General features: G+C 42.0%; 1 protein-coding gene across 2 annotated transcripts in view; it reads left to right on the forward strand.

Annotated features, from left to right (window-relative positions):
- The window catches only part of LOC126481227 (nephrin-like), a 667,514-nt gene that overhangs the window by 387,011 nt on the left and 259,639 nt on the right, over positions 1–20,864 (forward strand). For both annotated transcript variants that reach the window (XM_050104833.1, XM_050104834.1), the window contains exon 2: positions 4,295–4,427. In XM_050104833.1, coding sequence (XP_049960790.1) covers positions 4,295–4,427 — 133 coding nt within the window. The remainder of the gene's footprint in view (positions 1–4,294; positions 4,428–20,864) is intronic.

The raw sequence follows: 20,864 nt of genomic DNA on the forward strand, positions 1-20,864 counted from the left end.
TCACCTCGTCGTTTTCCATCACTAACTTAAGGAAGCCATTAAAAATTTAAATTGGAATTTACGTAATGTTTTACGGGTGACATTATAGTTTGCCGAGATATTCGACTGCAGATGCAGTCGTATACGACCGAAACAAATAATAATAATCTCAGTTAATAAGACTGTTTTCAAATAAAATTAATTACAATTTCTTAAGCGGCTGCTTAGCAGCATTATAAACAAGTGATGCCTGTTATTTCGCTCATCGTTATGAACGTAGAACAGACTTCGTCGTGAAATGTGTCTACAACCACACTCTGAAAGACACCTACAGTGTGTGCCGAAGTGTACCTCCGCTACCACTATTATTTCTCTCTTTACCTACACAATCCGAAAACGATGCGTGCGAGGTACTATGGTCGGTGACAAGCGTAAGTCACTAATAGAAATATCTATGCTTACGCTTGTCACACTCTGAATAAGAGCGTTCATGAAGTTTATCTCTTGGAAAAAATATAAAATTACCTAATTTAAGCCAGCCGGAGTGGCCGAGTGGTTCTAGGCGCTACAGTCTAGAACCGCGCGCCCGCTACGGTCGCAGGTTCGAATCCTGCCTCGGGCATGGTTGTGTGTGATGTTCTTAGATTGGTTAGGTTTAAGTAGTTTTAAGTTCTATGGGACTGATGACCTCAGCAATTAAGTCCCATAGTGCTCAGGGCCATTTGAACCTAATTTATTTCCTGTTTGTTTGTTCATACACATCCGCAGTCCTGGTTCACACTGAAATCACCACACCACAGTAAAATAGCACGCCGCTAGAGGAGATAAAAGCAAATATTACAGCCCACCTTCATTTCATCATTAGGGTGCAACATTTGGTTTTGGTTTATCTAGCTGCCTGCTACAGTACTGTGGGGAGGGGATTTTAATGTGTACCAGGACTGCAGACGCGTACGAGCAAACAAACAGAAAATTAATTACGTAACTTTATTTTTTGAGGTGATAATTAAAACTTTATGACCATCCCTCCTATGTTTACACTGGTTTAAGAGCTGCTTCTCAGTTCTTAATTTTAATTCATTATCAGTCACTGCGGTGTGTTAGTGATCTGGTAATTCTGTGTCAAACAACAGACACAGAAAGTTATTCACACTCAGAATACACGAACCAACGATTCTGTAAGGTTTTTTTTTTTGAGAACTCAGCACCTTTAAACGGGAATTAAAAGCAATAAAAAAAGCCTACAGTATTTAGCAGCCTAAGCAAGCAGAAACGCGAGGAAAAAAAAAGGTTCCAAATATTTTAGTAAAGCGCAAGGACAGCGTGTAATTTATAGGCAATTTCCGCTCGCAATTATACGGGAGTGTTAGCGAGCTCTCTGGCAGCGCCGTGTATGCAATAAGAGCAACACATTCTCAACTGCGCGCCGCCGGGCCGCCTGGAATTAGGCTATAAATTGCGGTGCGCGACTCGTGTGGGGCAGATCTCGCGCAGACTCCGTGTTAAGAGCCGCCGTGCTGCGGCCACACACCTCCTCCACTTCCGGCTCGCCGTAGCAGGTGACGCTCTATCGCCGGAGCGCCCCGTGATTTCCTTGCTGGAGAGTCGCCAGCCGCTGCGGCCATAGTACATGCCTCTGTGTTTCACGCTACGGCCGATACCATGTGCGCTATGATTTCATTTGTACGTGCGTTTTAGAGTTAATCCACTTAATACCTGTGGATTCGCGCAGGTCTTTGTAGAGCGAGTTGCTGCTTTGTTTGGGCTCAACCATTCCTTTCTTTTCCCTCTGTTAGCACAAAGACGCCATTTCTCGTCATTAGTAATGATACAGGATAGGAATGGTCGATGTCGTTCACGATCCAGTTGATGACGAGCAAGCAGCGCTGCACATAGGGCCATTCACTGATGTCTATGATTTTCGCTTAGAGCATGCGATACCCATACACACGGTTTTTGAACCTTCCCTACTGCATTCAAATGTTGCACGATGATGGAATGATCACAGTTCATCCAATTTGCAAGTTGCAGATTAATGCGTTTAAACGATATTCATCAGACACCGATGGTCTTCCAGAAAGCGGGGAGTCACTAATCACAACGAACCTCCTTAAAACGAGAAAACCATTTTATTTCCGTGCTCTGTCCAATGACAGTATCGTCGTACATGGCACAAATGTTTCTGGTTGCTGTCGCCCCTCTATTGAACTGAAACAGAAGAATAAGTCGGAAATATACAGATTTTTTTCCATTTGGCACTCCATTTTCTAGCATCCGCAGCTCCACTCACTGTCATCAAATGACAAAATGACAATACGTAAACCCAGACAGCAACAGCAAACTGCAAATAGAATATGGAAGTCAGTACATAAACTCAAAGCAATCTGATTACCAAATGGAAAATAAGAACGCTAGAACTTACGCAGTAACTATAAGTAATATTCACATTATCATGTAACACCTATATGGATCAAATGATACGAGAATGGAAAAGCTTTCATTCGCAAGTGATTACTCCGAAAGCCGCTAATGACATAGTGATCACCCGAAAAAGTAAACATAGACCGTAAAATTCAATCTTTACTTGATACAAAGTTTGGATGTACGCCGAAATAAAGTACTGAACAAAAAGACAAATATTTTTGCTTCCGAAGTAGTAAAACCATCAAACGATAAACTACAGTTAATGGTCAGATTTCAAATATCTCGTATGTGATATCAGCTGCCAATGTAGGCAAGGCTTAAGCCAAAAAGTTAATAGTCTCAGCATGTACTTGGGACTAGCCAACATCATTTGAAAATTTAAAGCCGCAGACAGACAAAAATCAAATTTTACAACGTAATGGCAGTCTTTTTCTTATTCAACGTACGTGATAGTTGTACCCTTACACAGAAAGCTTAGTTAAGAATATAGTCATCCAAGATGAGTGTGTCGAACAGGAATATATCAGACAGGAAAAGAATATAGTCATCCAAGATGAGTGTGTCGAACAGGAATATATCAGACAGGAAGATAGTCGACGGGTACAAAATGCGTGTTTTATAAATCAGAACATCTCTAAATACCTAATGAACACACCACATTGACAGAATTGAGGCTCTGAGATGCCCCAAGTAAATGATGCTTCACTAGACTGCCGGAAAGGGATGACGCGCCCTGAAATGGTGGAGTTATCAATAACTGGTATAAATTTCCTTGATTTCACGTCTATGGTCACAAATTTTTTTGTCGTCGGACTACCAGTTTCGGACTGTAATGACCGTCTTCAGATCTGTTTTATAAAAGCATCACCTGATGTTTAGCGCTGATTTTATGTTTAGCATTAGAAGATGTCACTAAGGCTCCAGTGTATTAGGATATGTCTTTATGAAGCAGATCTGAAGATGGTCATTATAGACCGGTAGCCTGATAACAAAAAAATTGTGACCATAGGCGTGAACTGAAGGAAATTTATTCTCCATTCGGGTCTCTGTTCAATTCGCGACCATGTCGCAGCTCGTGAAAATAACGAGTATGTCACTTGAACCCAGAACAAGCATTTTTATAGTCATATAAGAAAGAATATTCCTACTACGGACAGTAAAAATGACAAAATTACCGCTGTTTATGCGCACTCGTAGAACCCTATGTAGACAGGAGGCACTTACGCCTCATTTGTAAGATGAGTAGTGTGTATGATGGGTGAAAAAATATTCGTTTTGAACTGTTCTGTCTCTACCGTTTCAAGTTACTAAAGCAAAAACCCAACCACAGTGAAAAAAGTGTTAGTAAATAGAACTGGCTAGACCACTAGAGATGAGGCAAAAATTATACTTTGAGAAGCAACTTCGGTTTGTTAGCTAGCTGTGGATGAATGTTTAGTATTTATGAGACCTCTTAGATAAGTGGACAGAACCACAATTACTTGCACAGTCGTTTACTTTCGGGTCCATGGATACGTACGTAAACTTTGGTGTTGCTGCAGGTAATGACAGAATATTAAAGATATCCACTTTCGAAGCTTTCATTTCGTCTCCTTGAATTTTTAGTTTCTTTTCAGATATAATCCTTAGTTTCCTACACTACATGCTCTTGCTACAGACACAGTTACATGAGAGGGAGGCTACAGCAGTATCTCATTTCGATGTCAACCATTTGCCAATTTTCCTGTCGTTCGCCTTTTATATGTCGATACATTTGGAGAAATATGACGTTCAGTATGCTCTGTGAAACCGTGTGTTGTGCAATATCAGTGAAGTTATTTAACTAGGTTTGCAAGGAGTGCTATGCTTCCCAGTCATGTGGTGAGTAACGCGCGTCCTTTCTGTGTTGCAGTGGTGGTGACGGATACACAGGCCGTCCAGGGAGGAGTGGCCAAGCTTCCGTGCGATATCGTCCCACCCATCGCCAACGATACGGTCCACCTCGTCATCTGGTACAAAGATGGGCTCAACTCGCCCATTTACAGGTGAGTCAACATCAGACAAAAAGCGAACAAATTGGCCGTCAGCGTCTACCTCACAGGGAAATCCATCCCAGAGCAGTTACGCATGACATTACCCACCTCCAACAGTGTCTTTTCATACAGGCTAGGCCTTTCAATCATTTCCTTGACACTGAATGTCGCCGTAAGAAAATGAATATGTAATGTTTTCGGATCATTGTCTCTAAAATTTACTATCACCGTTCCCTAGGATACTACGCCCAATTCCACAGATTCCGCTGTTTTAAAGTTCACTCATTACCTAATATACATTTTGCGAGGAGCATAGTAAGGGACGTGAAGCACGCAGCGTGTCATCACTATAACGTCATTGATGATGTAATCGGAGATACGCTCTGCGCTTCAGTGTCCCTTAATACACCTCTTACGTGGTCCCAGGTCTCAGGGTTCCATAAAGGCATCAGTTAGGAAATATGCACACAGCAAAGATATTTATTGTTCAAGTGACACAAGAGTGTATGAGAGCCACAGAGACTTAACCCAGAGAAACTTGCTGCAACTAATCATTTTGGTAAGTGCCCAAACACGTTTCGTCACATTCAGTGCGCTGCAGTTGCACCTACTCACAATAACGGAGAAGTTTTTGCGAAGTGGAAACGTTACCAAACAAGTAAAGAACAGCATCTCTCCGGAATGCTTGACAAATTTATTGACGTGTAGCAGAATTATACATCGATCTATGTAAACCATTGGTCAAACATTCCGGTCAGTTCTTACAGATGTCTTGCTTTGCTGCTCAGGTGCAGATTTCTAGGCCAGTATGATCTGTTTGCCCCTAAGAGGTCTTTGTTTTCACTGTTCCTGGCTGTCTGGAGAGCGAGACTGACCTGTGCGATAGCGATGGCGAAATCCCTTTGAAGTGGTACAGTAACCAGTAGTTTTCGTTTACCGTTTGGCCTCAGGCCATTAGGTTTGGGCGATGACCGGAAATGTTTAGGAATACATTTTAGATAACAGCTTACTTCCCACCTGTCTACTGTTTGAGATCGTATCGATTATATGTAAGTGTGCTAATTTTTGTAATCACAGAAAACGGAGAACTGGCACTTTATGGGTCTTAGCTACACGGACAATGTATCTGAAACAAACAACAACAAATTCCGGATGGTCGTCTTGGATGTTAGGTATACTCATATGTAATAACGCACGCATTATGAAATCATTGACGTAAGGATGGCAGTTTAGGAATATGGGACCCTTACTGCTAGTCCACTTACCGTAACGAAATAACACTAGAAAGATAACACATCTGCAGGGGGAAGCGACATACTGCAACTCTGTGAGCGCAGTTAACCTTGCAGTTTGATTAAAAGCGCTAATCATCTGGCTAGTACGTTTTTTAAGAAACTCGTTTAGATATGATTACTTTAAATAGATGAATCGTTATTACTTATTAAAATCTACGGAAGTTAGAAATTTGTGGACACCACTTTATGCTTCCTTCAGATGAACGTTTATTTCGTTCTATATTTTCTGTGACTGCTTACTTATTTTATTCATAGGTTAATGTCAAATACAACACATCGTCTCCCAAACATAGATATTTTGCCTACATTGTAAACGGTATTCAGTCTCAACACCGGGAGAAAACGTTACAATGATTAATGTTGATGTACGTCAATGAAAAGCAGGTGGCGATTTCGTTAAGACACTTCATTCACACTCGGGAGGAGCGGTGTTGAAACCCTTGTCAGTTCATACGAATCCAGGCTTTCTATTATTTCCCTGAATCGAATGAGGTTGACACATGAGTGGTTCCTTTGTGAAAGTGTCAGCTGGGTTTGTGCTCCATCTTTGTTGACTCCATCATAGATAGGGTGTTAAACCTGATCTTCCTTTCTTCTTTTTTTCGAGTGTCTGGTATCGTCCACGCTTGGCAGAACAATTATAAACGCCCTTTTAGCTGTCTGTTAGTTCGTTAATTTTGAACGATTTGTGGATGTCAGTATATTTTGTAGAATGAAATTTTCACTCTACAGCGGAGTGTGCGCTGATATGAAACTTCCTGGCAGATTAAAACTGTGTGCCGGGTCGAGACTCGAACTTGGGACCTTTGCCTTTCACGGGCAAGTGCTCAAACCAACTGAGCTACCTAAGCACGACTCACGCCCCGTCCTCACCGCTTTAATTCCGCCAGTACCTCGTCTCCTACCTTCCAAACTTCACAGAAGCTCTCCGAGTTCGAGTCTCGATCCGGCACACAGTTTTAATTTGCCAGGAAGTTTCATATCAGCGCACACTCCGCTGTAGAGTGAAAATTTCATTCTAGAAACATCGCTTGGGCTGTGGCTAAGCCATCTCTCCGCAATATCCTTTTTTCCAGGAGTCTAGTTCTGCAAGGACCGCAGGAGAGCTTCTGTGAAGTTTGGAAGGCAGGAGACGAGGTATTGGCGGAATTAAAGTTGTAAGGACGGGGCGTGAGTCGTACTTGGGTAGCTCAGTTGGTAGAGCACTTGCCCGCGAAAGGCAAAGGTCCCGAGTTCGAGTCTCGGTCCGGCACACAGTTTTAATCTGCCAGGAAGTTTCAGTATATTTTGTGTCTGAAGCTCATTGGGAATAATCATTTTGGTATGTTTTGTTAACTCTAAATCGTGTTTCACAGCTGTAGCGATAAATATACTTTTTCGCGGTTACGAATATGAAACAATGGTTTTCAGTCGTATTTTATAGGAATTGGGAATACTGCTGTAAGTTATTGTCTCTGACTTATCCCTCATATTCTCAGCACTATACAAACGTTGTGAAACACAAATGGGGAAAAAATGAAACCGTTATTCATGGCAAAAAAGTGACTCTATTAGTCATCCTTTTCTAAAATCCCGAGAACTTTTGTTGAGGACTAATTTTCTATTCAAATTCACACAAGATACCGTTTCTATTGAATGGAAGAATGAGCTTTGGAGGGTTGTGTGCCATAAAAACGAAGATATCTGTAGGAGCTAATTGTTCAATAGTACAAAATATTTAACAATATTTTTTGTAAATACTATGCCTTCAAAAGTTACGATTTGGGTTAGCTGTGAGGTGAATCTGGAGAAGAAAATTAACATCTTTCTATACATTAATGTAGGAATGTTTAAATGACTTCTGTTTCCTATGTATTGCCTTCTTTACACTTGAGGGCTGGTTGATCTGGTTTAATGTTGTAGATTGCCTCCGCGTATAAACGGGCACTAGCCATACGAATAATCTTACGAATAATCATTGCAACCCCAGTGAAGGCGGGATAACAGCTTAGTGCAAACGTTTTTTATAACGTGTAACAACTCGGTATGGTAAATTATGTACACTCTTTATCGAAAAGTGGGCCAAATGCATTGAATCGTCGAATCAGGTGTAACGTCTCGTTATGAAATAATTTATAGAACCAACGCTTTCTTTGAACTCGCTCCTGTTTTAAAGTTTGATGCAACCATGAATATCCTTGCAGTATTTAGACTATAGTTACACACATGATATTTATCCGGACAGAAAAATTCTGGTAAAGCACATTATTAGGCAGTGAAACAAGAAGAAGTGGCATACAGAGTGATTAGTATTCAATAAGCATCTAGATAACTTTCATTAATCACTTCCGAAGCAATGCCGGTTGATAGGATAGCTCGTACCGCAGGTTAGCACCCATTGTCAGCGTAATTAAAGCGAGGCAGTGATTGTATCTGTTCAGTTAAAGTGGAAGGACTGACAAAGCATTCTCCTTAGTCCTTGCTGTAAGTGAAATTTCATTTACAAACATTAATCAACTTCGCTGCACGTTTATCTCATACCTAGAGCTTTCTTAGCTTTAGCTGCAAGCTGTGTAGCAACATGAACGGTGTATATCTGAAAACTTCGTCATATATTCCTATCTGCTTTTCCAACTCAGATACAAAGCAAAATAATTTCTTTGTATCACGGTGCTTCGCTGATATTCACATACTTGTGGAGTACATTGTCGCATGATATCACTGATTATAAGAAATCACCGATCCAGGTAAGTACATAAAACAAAATTTAAAAAAAGAGACGTCAATGGGAGATTGGAGCGTAATGGAATAAATTACAGCTATGTATATAGGTTCCGTTTTTAACAAAGAGCTCAGTCTCCTATACTGTAGCTGAAAACGTCAATAGAAAAAGTAGTGCAAAAGATTTTCAACAAGATTCTTTTCATTAATTTCATGCAATCACCAATGTCGTTAATATTCTAATATTAAATTTTTATCGGATTAGTGAATTTCGGTAACTTTTCGGAAACGTTTTCTTGCAATATTCAATCCTCGCTTGTCGTATATGAAATACCATTTTTTATGTTTTTGTACAGATAATATCGAAACAGGGGGGATATGAAATGGTGAAAGTTTAGGAATGGTATTGCTATGTAGTGTGGAACTGTCCACAGTGCCAAACACGTCGGTTAACAGACATAGAAAACCGACACAGAAAACTACAGATATGACCTGCAGACTACAAAGAGTAACCACAGTTGTCACATCTAGTGTTAATAATGGCGTTCCTCTTAACAGAAGCAAAATGACGTATTTGAGATTTATGTTAGATGTTACTGGGATCTGTGATGTTAAATGCAAAGATAAGTAAGCCTTCTGCTCAGCAAAAACATGTGTCATAATGTGAATAGGTGTTATCTTAAACAGAAAAGTGATAAACGAAACGACTGAGTTCGAAAAAATCTGTCATATGTAAATTCCTCATGTAGCATTTACTGGTAAAGATTAAGGCTGCTTAGATGGAGAAAGGTGAGATATTTAGAAGTGACATGTAAATTCGAATCCCTGTGGGAGTAAATATGAAAATACTGAGGTCAAGTTATTCAAGAAGGAATGAAAGTTTCTAAAAAACAGAAATAAACGGAGTCCTAAAACAAAGGTAGTAGTGATAGAATTTCATTTTTCTCTATTGCCGCCTTCCACGTGACACCTTCACCACTAACAAAGCCAGCCTGCAATTAGTAAACATTATTATTAACATGCAAATTGTACTTGAAGCAATTTACTCTGGTAAATTACTGTCATTGGTACGAGAAGAGGGGGGTAATCATCTTCGGAGCTGTGACAGTTTTTGTAGCAGGCATATGGATTTGCTTTCGATAAGAATTTCCTCCTACTGTGTATTAGTCAGCTGAACCATTTTTCCTACTTCCGCAAATCGTAAATTAAATGGTCTTGAAAACCACTAGTAAATTAATCGCTTGTTGCAGAGACCCCTCACGTCCACTCTTCAAGCAAATTGAAATTATGTGATCATATGAGAGTTTGTGAGTACACGCATCGATTTATGTGAAAACCCTCATATCAGCGGTACACAGTGGCTCCAGTAGCTGGTGGAAGTTTTCATTTGATGCAGGACGCCTAATGTGAAGCAAATAAGGGCTTCTCATTCCTGCATTTTTACCTGATGTACATTTCAGGACCTGGGCATCAATTTCGAGTGAAATAGCGTCCGGTAGTGTTGAAATCAGTCAGAGTAAAAGGAAGAAGAAATGCAAAGCGTTACAAACCAATGGGTACGAGTAAAAGAAAGTAGAATTAAAACCACAGGATATGTTAACTATAAAGTTGAAACAGTTAAGCCTAAAAAACAGGGTTTTGATTGCAGGTAAGCAGTTTGCATTAACAACGCCTGTGAAACTACTATTGTTGTTTGGTTTCTTTGTTACTGTTTTTCATCTTACGAATGAACTGATCCGTTATTACGGGTGGAAGTGAAAATGCATGACTACTAAAATTACTGTAGTACAGTATGATGAACTTATATTCAAAGTTCTCAAGTTTCGATACTAAAAATGAGCAAGAAGGTTACTTACAGAGTCCAATATAAGTATATGACATTGTAAGGAAATGTCCAAGGTTGGCAGACGGGAGCAGGCTACCTGTCAAGAACAAACTCAATGGTCAAGTACAAATATTGGCTCTCTTCCTCTGATGGCCGTGTTCAAGTCTGCAAGTCTGCATTTTTATCCATCTTTGGAGTTTTTAATGACAGATTGTGCAGATTAAAAGATTTACTAATCTCTGGTAAGTCCCCCCAAAGACATGCGGCGAAAACAGAGGTCAGCAAATGCATATACAGCTGACGTAACATTGTTAGTTGAGAACCACATAAATAACTATCCAATTCATGAATAAAATTACACAAATAGAGACTACAAATACTTGGCTTTAGATCACAACGTGAAGAAAATTTCAATTTGAAATTTGGTCAACCGCAGGTTGATACATTTTGTGTCTTCGAAGAAGTAAGTGTGAATATAAAAAGTCCCACCTTAAATGACAATGTAGATCGTTTGCCCGCAGTCGTACTATTAATTCATGAACGAAAATCTGAAAAGTTCCACAGGAGAATTCATGGTGTGCTGTATATGTGCAGAGATTCTGAAGATGTTGCCGGCATTTGCGTTGATAAGACGCAAATTCTGATGCTTCTAGTTATCCCATTTCAAGATACATTCGATTTGCTTCTGCTTACTTAAAATGTCTTCAATATATACTATTTAAATTCTGAGAAGGCTGTATTCTACACATATGATGAAACAACAGCTAAAAAGAGCCCCAATGAAGCTTGCTGCTTTATCTTAAGTTACGTAAATGAATGCGTTGCCAAAAATTTCCTGCATTTTACGTATTTTCTCTGACGGCTGCGCTAACCAAAACAAAAATCATCATGTAATCCAACTCATGCTAACATTGATAGCCAAAGAAAGACTTGATTCAGTCCGTCAATATTTCCCCATCGGAGGGTACAACTACCTGCCTCGTGATAGGCACTTCAGTGTTGTGAAGGGAAACGTGAGAAAGACTGATAGAGTTAACGTGCCAGCGGAGTATACAAAATTAATCATCTCTTCTAGTTCTAAGAGATCTTTCGAATAAAGAACAAATTTGTGCCCTAAAACCAAGGTGGCCAGCGTATTACAAGAAGAATGTGGTATCTGTGAAATCACAGGGAAGGAAAATTCCTCGAGAAAGGAAGCAGCATTGCTCAGTTTCAGACTTCATGGAGTTTTCCTGCAGCAAACTTACTCCTGATGTTGTGAAAACCTGAACTTCATTGGTCGGATACAGGAACATACCTCCAGACTTTCGGATGAAGAGCAAATTCCAGATATTCCATCACAATCACTTTCCCATCTGAAGCGTCAGCGATTATTGACAAAAAATGGCAGATTAAAAAAAATCAAACCTTACCTACCTCATTCCGAAGAAATTAAGCGATTCTACAATAATTTACACTCCCAATTCACGTATGTGGATAAAGAAAAGTTACTAATGCAATACTGTGGTGAAATATTTACTGGTAGTAATGGTTTTACATGAAATTGTTTAATTCACTGGGGATCAAGATGGACAGTTTTCGTAGAGCACGAAAACAAATGACAATATCACAAAGGCATTTTCGACGACTCTTCGGGCTCTACAGAGTCTGTAATTATATACTTTTTCTTTGCTGCCTTTTTTATGATTACCTGGAAAGGGTCTCACTATGTTTTCTTATAGTGCGAACACGTCGTCAGCAACAATTACGTTGGTGGTGGACACTTCTCTTCCAGAGAAAGGATCTGGTTCAGCCTGAAGGGCTTTGTTAAAATATGTTCGGTTAAATACACCTTCGTCCGAAATACGTTCTTGCACTCCCACATCTGCATAAAGAAATTGGTAATTGGCATCCACTAATGCCATTAACACAATGCTGAAAGTGTTTTTATAGTTGTAATAAGTGCTTCCAGCATGAGCAGGGTTAACAATTCGTACATGTTTTCCATCTAAAGCCCCTATGCAGTGAGGGAAATTCCACCGGAACTCAAATTCTCGTGCAGTTCGATTCCGTTGTGCTTCAGTTTGCAGTGCCTGAAAAAGTAAACAAAGATTCTGAACATTTTTTCCATTTTTTTAGGGTACATCAGAAGAAGTAAGAGATGACGATGACTCACAACCGGAAGAAATACTAAGTATGAGTACTGCAAGTACTTGTAGTACTTCTAGTACACATTTGGTGCCACCCCAAATTCCACCGCCAAAGAAAGCGAAAATGATTCAAAATAATTCGTCTGCCGATGCTGCACTTGAAGTTTTAAAGAGGAAAAGTGAGCACCTCCTCACCAAAAAAGAAGATAAATTGACATCATTTTCAAAACAAATTGAATGTGAACCACGAGAATTTCGTAATAAAAAACGTCTTACCATTCTACAGAAGAAAATACAGGACTTAATTTTCGAGGCCAAACTCGACGAACTAGAAGAATTTGAACAGAGTAAAATTACGGAAATAAACTTAATGCCAATAGACGTTCATGAGGGGCAGCAAACGGAAACAGAAAACGTTTTTATTTTACGAGAAAACAGTTAAATTTCTACATCTGTGTGTTAATTAATTAATTAATTTTATTTATTTATTTATTGTTCCGTGGGACCAAATTAAGGAGAAGTCTCCACGGTCATGGAACGAGTCAATACATGAAATTATAACACGATATTAGAAACAGATAAAATGAAATATAAAAAACATATTCAGGTGACAAGTCGTAAGTTTAAATGAAGAAAATCAACAATGTAGCACTGGAATTTGCTTAATTTTTTAGCTCTTCCAGGAGCTCCTCGACAGAATAGAAGGAGTGAGCCATGAGGAAACTCTTCAGTTTAGACTTAAAAGAGTTTGGGCTACTGCTAAGATTTTTGAATTCTTGTGGTAGCTTATTGAAAATGGATGCAGCAGAATACTGCACTCCTTTCTGCACAAGAGTCAAGGAAGTGCATTTACATGCAGATTTGATTTCTGCCTAGTATTAACTGAGTGAATGTTGCTAACTCTTGGAAATAGGCTAATATTGCTAACAACAAACGACATTAAAGAAAATATATACTGTGAGGGCAATGTCAGAATTCCCAGATTTTTGAATAGGGGTCGACACGAGGTTCTCGAACTTACACCACATATGGCTCGAACAGCCCGTTTTTGAGCCAAAAATACCCTCTTTGAATCAGAAGAATTACCCCAAAAAATAATACCATTCGACATAAGCGTATGAAAATATGCGAAGTAGACTAATTTTCGTGTTGAAGTGTCACTTATTTCAGATACTGTTCTAATGGTAAATAAAGCAGCATTTAGCTTCTGAACAAGATCCTGGACACGGGCTTTCCACAACAGCTTACTATCTACCCAAACGCCTAGGAACTTGAACTGTTCCATCTCGCTTATAATGTGGCTATTCTGTCTGATCAAAATATCGGTTCTTGTTGAATTGTGAGTTTGAAACTGTAAAAACTGAGTCTTACTGTGATTTAGCATCAAATTATTTTCCACAAGCCATGAACTTATTTAATGAATTACATTATTTGTCACTGTTTCAATATTGCACACAAGATCCTTCACTATCAAGCTGGTGTCATCAGCAAACAGAAATATTTTTGAATCACCTGTAATACTAGAAGGCATATCATTTATATAAATAAGAAACAGTAGTGGCCCCAGCACCGACCCCTGGGGATGCCCCACTTAACAGTGCCCCATTGGGACTGAACATCACTATCACTCTCAATATTGCGGAGAATTGCCCTGTGCTTTCTGTTCTTAAAGTAAGAGGCGAACCAATTGTAAGCTACTCCCCTTACTCCATAATGGTCCAACTTCTGGAGTAATATTTTGTGGTCAACACAGTCAAAAGCCTTCGTTAAATCAAAGAAACACCTAGCGTTCGCAACCTTTTATTTAATCCGTCCAAAACCTCACAGAGAATACAGAATATAGCATTTTCAGTTGTTAAACCATTTCTAAAACCAAACTGAACATTTGACAGCAAATCATGTGAATTTAAATGCTCCAGTAACCTTGTATATACAACCTTCTCGATAACTTTAGCAAACACCGATGGCATAGAAATATGTCTAAAATTGTCAACATTATCAATGTCTCTCTTTGTATAAAGTGGCTTCACTACCGAGTACTTTAATCGGTCAGGAAACCGACCACTCCTAAAGGAAAAGTTACAGATATGGCTGAGAACTGGGCTAACATGCATAGAACAATACTTCAGTATTCTGCTAGATACCCCGTCATATCCATGAGAGTTCTTGGTCTTTAGTGATTTAATTATTAACTCAATCTCCCTCTTGTCAGTATCATGGAGGAGCATTTCAGGTAACAGTCTCGGAACACTTTTTTCTAAGAGCGCTATATGATTCCCTGTTGGGACTAGGTTTCTATTTAGTTCACCTGCTATATTCAGAAAGTGATTATTAAATACTGTACATATATGCGACTTATCAGTAACACGGACATTCCCCACTACACACTGATTCTATATCCTCGACCTCTCTCTGCAGACCAGCAACTTCGTTTACGACTGACCATATGGTTTTAATTTTATCCTGAGACTTAGCTATTCTATCTGCATGCCACATGCTTTTTGCCTTCCTAATAACATTTTTAAGCACCTTACAATGCTGTTTGTAATGGGCTGCTGCATTTAGATTTTGACTGTTTCTAACGTTGTAATATAATTGCCACTTTGTTCTACAAGATATTCTTATCCCTCTAGTCAGCCACCCAGGCTGCCTGTTTGTGTTAGTACCCTGTTTTAAACGTTATAACGGAAAGCAACTTTCAAAGAGCATGAGAAAAGTCATGAGAAAAGCATTATATTTATCGTCTACTGTACCAGCGCTATAAACATCTTGCCACTCTTGTTCCTTTATAAGGTTTACAAAGGTCTCTACAGCAACTGGATCATCTTTCCTGAACAGCTGATGACTATATTTAACACGTGTTGCAGCACAAAAATCTTTTAAAGTTATAATTTGTGTATCATGATCTGAAAGGCCATTCACCTTATTGCTAACAGAATGCCCTTCTAGTAATGAGGAATGAAAAAAGATGTTGTCTATGGTTGTTCTAGTGTTTCCTTGCACTCTCGTTGGAAAGAATACGGGTTGCATAAGATTATATGAATTAAAGAGGTCTACCAGCATCGTCTTCCTTGCACAAACATTCATATAATTAATATTGAAGTCACCATATATAACTAACTTTTTGTATTTCCTATAAAGTGAATCAAGAACCTCCTCTAGCTTTAGCAAAAATGTTGTGAAATCGGAGTCTGGGGATCTATAAATAACAACAGTTAGAAGTTTAGCTCCGTTAAATTTAACCACACCTGCACAACATTCAAACACCTTTTCAGTGCAGTACTTTGAAACATCAATTGACTGAAATAGGATACCGTTTTTCACATACATGGCTACTTCCCCACACCGCAAAGAGCTTCTCGAAAAGCTGCCAGCCAACCTGTATCCTGGTAAAGGAAGCCTCTGAATTATCTCCTTATTTAAGAAGTGTTCAGATATACCAATAACTTCAGAGTCAACATCTATAAGCAGTTCACAAATTTTATCTCTAATACCTTGTATATTTTGATGAAATATACTAATTCCCTCATTACTCGGATACCCAAGCTTTGTCAAAAGTGATTCCCTTGTTAGAGAGACTTCCCTTAAGCAGGATTACCTATCAGCTGACTTCAATCTAAAAAAGGTGCAGCGCTAACACCCACTACTGCAGGAATTTTCCCATGAGTGATCCCACCAACCCCACCTATGCTGTCACCTATAAGCTTTGCCAACCTCCCCTTCCCATACCTGTTGAGGTGCAGGCCATGTCTAGTGAAACCCGTCCTGCTGATAGACTCCACTGACACCACTGAAATGTGACCCATGCTTTCTGTCATCAGCGCACCCCCAAGTCTCATGTTATTACGCCTGACGGCTGTATTAAGATGAGGCCGATCGTGACGCTGAAACAGTTCCACGAAATGCACATTCGTGTTGCCAGTCTGAGTGGCTATCTTTTCCAGGTCACCATCTATGTTATAGTCCCCATCCCTATCAATACTATTACCAGCCCCACCCACAATCACTACCTGATACTCTTTAGTAAAATCCCTACATAACCCCCCTGTGTTAACAGTCACCTGAGCCAACCCTGCATTAGGCTTCACAATGCTGGTGACCTGGTACTCACTCCCCAGCACTTCCTGCAACTGCTGGCCTACACCTCTGCCATGAGAACTACATAACAGCAGAACCTTCTTCTTCCTCTTCGACTTTGCAACTTTTCTAGGCACAGTAACTACTGAGGTCTGCTGCATACTTCCTACATCTACAGCTACTGGAGATTCCTCTCCACTAGACTCTGACAGTTGGTCATATCTATTGTAAACACCAATAATAAAACTATCTGAAAATCTTCTTCTCCTAGCAGATCTCTTGCCAACAGCCAGCTTCCATTCCCCAACCCCCTTCTCCCTCCTCATCCTATCTAGCTCCTCCTGTGCGTTTTTCAGCTGCACCTGAAGGGCACAGATCTTACGCTCCTGCTCCTCTATCAACTTACTTTTGCTACATAACCTGCAGTTCCAGGAGAAGATCTCACCAGAATGCCCACTGGCTTCCCCACTGCACTCCCCCCAGTGAAAAAACTTCGAACAAGTCTCACACCGCAATCCACTGCTAACGAACCTACGGCAAAGCCCACACTTCTCACTCATGGTAAAATTTTAATTTTTCTAAGTTCCGCCACTACAGTTTGAAGATGTTAAAAACCTGACTACAATAATCACAAATTTACTCTACAAGGGAAGTAACTACTATTATTAACAGTATTAATAAACAACAAATGTGAATATAACAAAAGACTAATACAGAAAGAGAATCAAACGTCTTCTGAAATTATTTCACCAGAAAACACCAAGAACACCGGTTGAAGACTACTAAAGTTCCTAAATAAACCAATATACACAAACAATTAATTAGTACTTAGCTTTCGATGCGCCGCTACAGCTGCAACTGGTCAGCGCGGAATGTAAAAACAGGCAAGAGGTTAAGTTGCTCGATACGAAACACTCACAAATATCTTGTCACAACACAAGAAAGGCAGAGGTGAATAAAGAAACCACTAATACGTCACTTATATAGTAAATATTATCACAAAACCCGTTAAAATATGTAGCTGAAACCTAAAAATATATGAAAATTTAGAGACCGACCTCACACGCAGTCACTCGCTTATGACGTCACACCAAAGATCCCAAAGATACCAAATTCAGTGGTATTGTGTTCTAAGTAATCAATAAAAATAAGTTCTTACCTCAGTTTCTCTTTGGAGTGCCTTTATAATAGCCTGACACACTTTTGGTATTAATTCACTGATTTTGGATTTGGAAATCCTATGCATGTACATTAAGGAGCTGTACGAATCTCCAGTAGCTAAAAAGTTGTTCAGCAGGGATTACAGCCTCTAGGAAATTTGTATCCTTCATTGTCTAGTTTTTTTTTCTTTACTGTGATTTTAATACCAGTATAACAGGTAGGCTGGCAGCAGCACAATACACCGCTCTTCAGCCAAAGAGAGTACAACGATAAAACAGAGAAGACACATGGGTTGGAACAAAACGGCGGGAGAAAAACAGTAGACACATGAACAGAAAAAAAACATGAAGCCGTTCACACTCGAAGACAATGCACACTACAAACTGCTGACACGAGCCACAAGCACTGAAGATGTCGATGGTACTGGTGAACGATGGAGTGTGACGGTGAACACTGAACACTAAACATGACTGCACACACGAAACACTGATGGCGGTGATCTCCGGCGCGCGAATGTCCACTTAGCGTGTGCGAGTCCGGGGACCTGCCAAGAGGGGAACAGGGGGGAGATGGGGGAGAGGGGAGAAAAAGGATGCCAATGGCTGAGGAGACGGGGGCAGGAGGAGAGGGACAGGGGAGGGGAGGCCTGGGGGAGGAGGGGGGAACAAGGAGGAGGGAGGGAAAAGGGAGAGAAGGGAGGGAGGGTGCCCAGAGGAGCAAGCACAGGAGGAGGGTGGGAGGATCAAAGTTGGTAGCAGGGGTAGATGGAGGGGAGGAGGGCATCATCAGGGAGGGGGAGCTGGCGGAAACCACCTTGGGAGAGGGTAAGGAGGGTGGAGAGATGGAGACCGGGTGGGATGTGCGAATACAGGCGCAGCAGCGGGCGGGGGTGGGAGAGGATCAGGGAGACGAGCGGGTGAGGAGGATCGAGTTTGCGGGAGGTGTACAGGATCTGTATCCGTTCAAGAAAAAGGTGGAGGTGGGGGAAGAGGATGAGATCGTACAGGATCAGCGTGGGGGAGGGGAGATGGATGGCGAGGTGGAGTGCATGATGTTCAAGGATTTGGAGGGATTTATAAAGGGTAGGGGGGGGGCGGAGATCCAAGCCGGATGGGCATAACAAAGGATAGGGCAGATGAGGGATTTATAGGTGTGGAGGATGGTGGAGGGGTCCAGACCCCATGTACGGCCGGAGAGGAGCTTGAGGAGACTGAGCTGGGAGCGTGCCTTGGCTTGGATTGTCCGGAGGTGGGGAGTCCAGGAGAGGCGACGGTCGAGGGTGACGCCAAGGTACTTAAGGGTGGGAGTGAGGGCGATAGGACGGCCATAGATGGTGAGATAGAAATCAAGGAGGCGGAAGGAAGGGGTGGTTTTGCCTACAATGATCGCCTGGGTTTTGGAGGGATTGACCTTGAGCAACCACTGGTTGCACCAAGCGGTGACCGGTTAAGACAGGATTGGAGAAGGTGTTGGGAGCGCTGTAGGGTGGGGGCAAGGGCAAGAAAGGCGGTGTCATCGGCAAACTGGAGAAGGTGGACGGGGGCTGACGGCGGCGGCATGTCCGCCGTGTACAAAAGGTACAAAAAGGGGGAGAGGACGGAGCCTTGGGGCACACTGGCAGAGGGGAAAAAGGTGTAGGAATCTGTGTTATGGATGGTGACATAGGAAGGACGGCGGGAGAGAAAGGAGCCGATCAGACGGATGTAGTTAATGGGAAGGGCGAAGATTTGGAGCTTGAAGAGGAGACCAGAATGCCATACGTGGTCATAAGCACGTTCGAGGTCCAGGGAGAGGAAGATGGCAGAGCGACGGGAATTAAGCTGTACGGAAAGGAGATGAGTGAGGTGAAGGAGAAGGTCGTCGGAAGAGAAGGATGGCCGAAAGCCACACTGGGTAACGGGAAGGAGGCGGTGCTGGCGGAGAAACTGGTGGATGCGTCGGGTGAGGATAGATTCCAGGATCTTGCTGAAGACTGAGGTAAGGCTGATGGGATGGTAGGAGGAGACGGCGGACGGCGGATTCCCAGGTTTAAGGAACATGAAGATATGGGAGGTTTTCCACAGGTCGAGGTAGTAACCGGTGGACAGGACTACATTGTAGAGCCTGGCCAGGGTGGAGAGGAAAGAGACAGGAGCTTCACGAAGGTGAGGGTAGGTGACACGATCGTGACCAGGAGTGGTGTTGCATTTTGTGCGGAGTGTATCAATGAGATCCTGTGTAGTGATAGGGGCATTGAGTTCCGTGTGTGCAATGTTGTCCAAGTACTGGAAACCAGGAGCGAGGGGAGGGACAGAGGTGTCAGTTCGATCGCGGATATCAGGGAAGAGGGAGTAATCGAACTGGGGATCATCGGGGATGGAAAATACATCAGAGGGGTAGGAGGCAAAGTGATTGGCCTTACTAAGGGTGTCAGGGAAAGGGTGATCATCATGGAGAAGAGGATAATAGGGGGAGGGTTTAGTTCCGGTAAGGTGACGGAAGGCCGACCTGAACTTGGACGAGTTGATTGGTAGGGTAGCATTTAAACGGGTGCATGTCTGTCGCCAGTCCCAGCGTTTCTTAGCCGCGAGCAAATTACGAATGTGTCGCTGGAGTTGCCGGTGGCATCCTAGTGCGTCCGGGTCATGCGTGCAGAGGAAGGCATGGTAGATACGACGGGATTCACGGAGGAGGAGGACGGCCTGTGGGGGTAAGGTAGGACGGTGGGGGTGGACGGCGACAGTAGGGACGTGGGCCTCCACCGCCTCAGACAAGGTCTGCTGGAGAATGGAGGCGGTATGGGTGACATCGTCAGGGTGGTGGTAGGTGAAGGGGTGGCTATCGACCTGGGTGGAAAGGGTATCCCGGTAGGCAGTCCAGTTGGCACGGGAACAGTCATGGACGTACTTAGGGGGAGAGTAATTACGAGGGTCGGGGCTGGGGCGACGACCGTCTGAGATGGTGAGGAGGATAGGGAGATGGTCGCTACCAATAGGCTCCAGGACAACCACTGTTATGCGGCCAAGGATGTTGGGGGAGGAGAGGATAACATCAGGAATGGAGTTGGGTTCGGGACAGGTGTGCTGGGGGATGGGGATGAGGTCGCCTTGAAGGGAGGAGAGGAACTGATGCCACTGCTGTAACTGGGCAGCGGAACGACTATGGATGTTGAGGTCAGCGGCGATCATGTAGGAGGAGAAGGTACGGTCGATGTGGGAGAGGAAGTAGAAAGGAATAGGGGCGTTGGGGCGGACATAGATGGTGGCGCAGGTAATGGTAAGGC

This window comes from Schistocerca serialis, chromosome 5 (assembly GCF_023864345.2).
Source record: "Schistocerca serialis cubense isolate TAMUIC-IGC-003099 chromosome 5, iqSchSeri2.2, whole genome shotgun sequence".
Taxonomy (NCBI): domain Eukaryota; kingdom Metazoa; phylum Arthropoda; class Insecta; order Orthoptera; family Acrididae; genus Schistocerca; species Schistocerca serialis.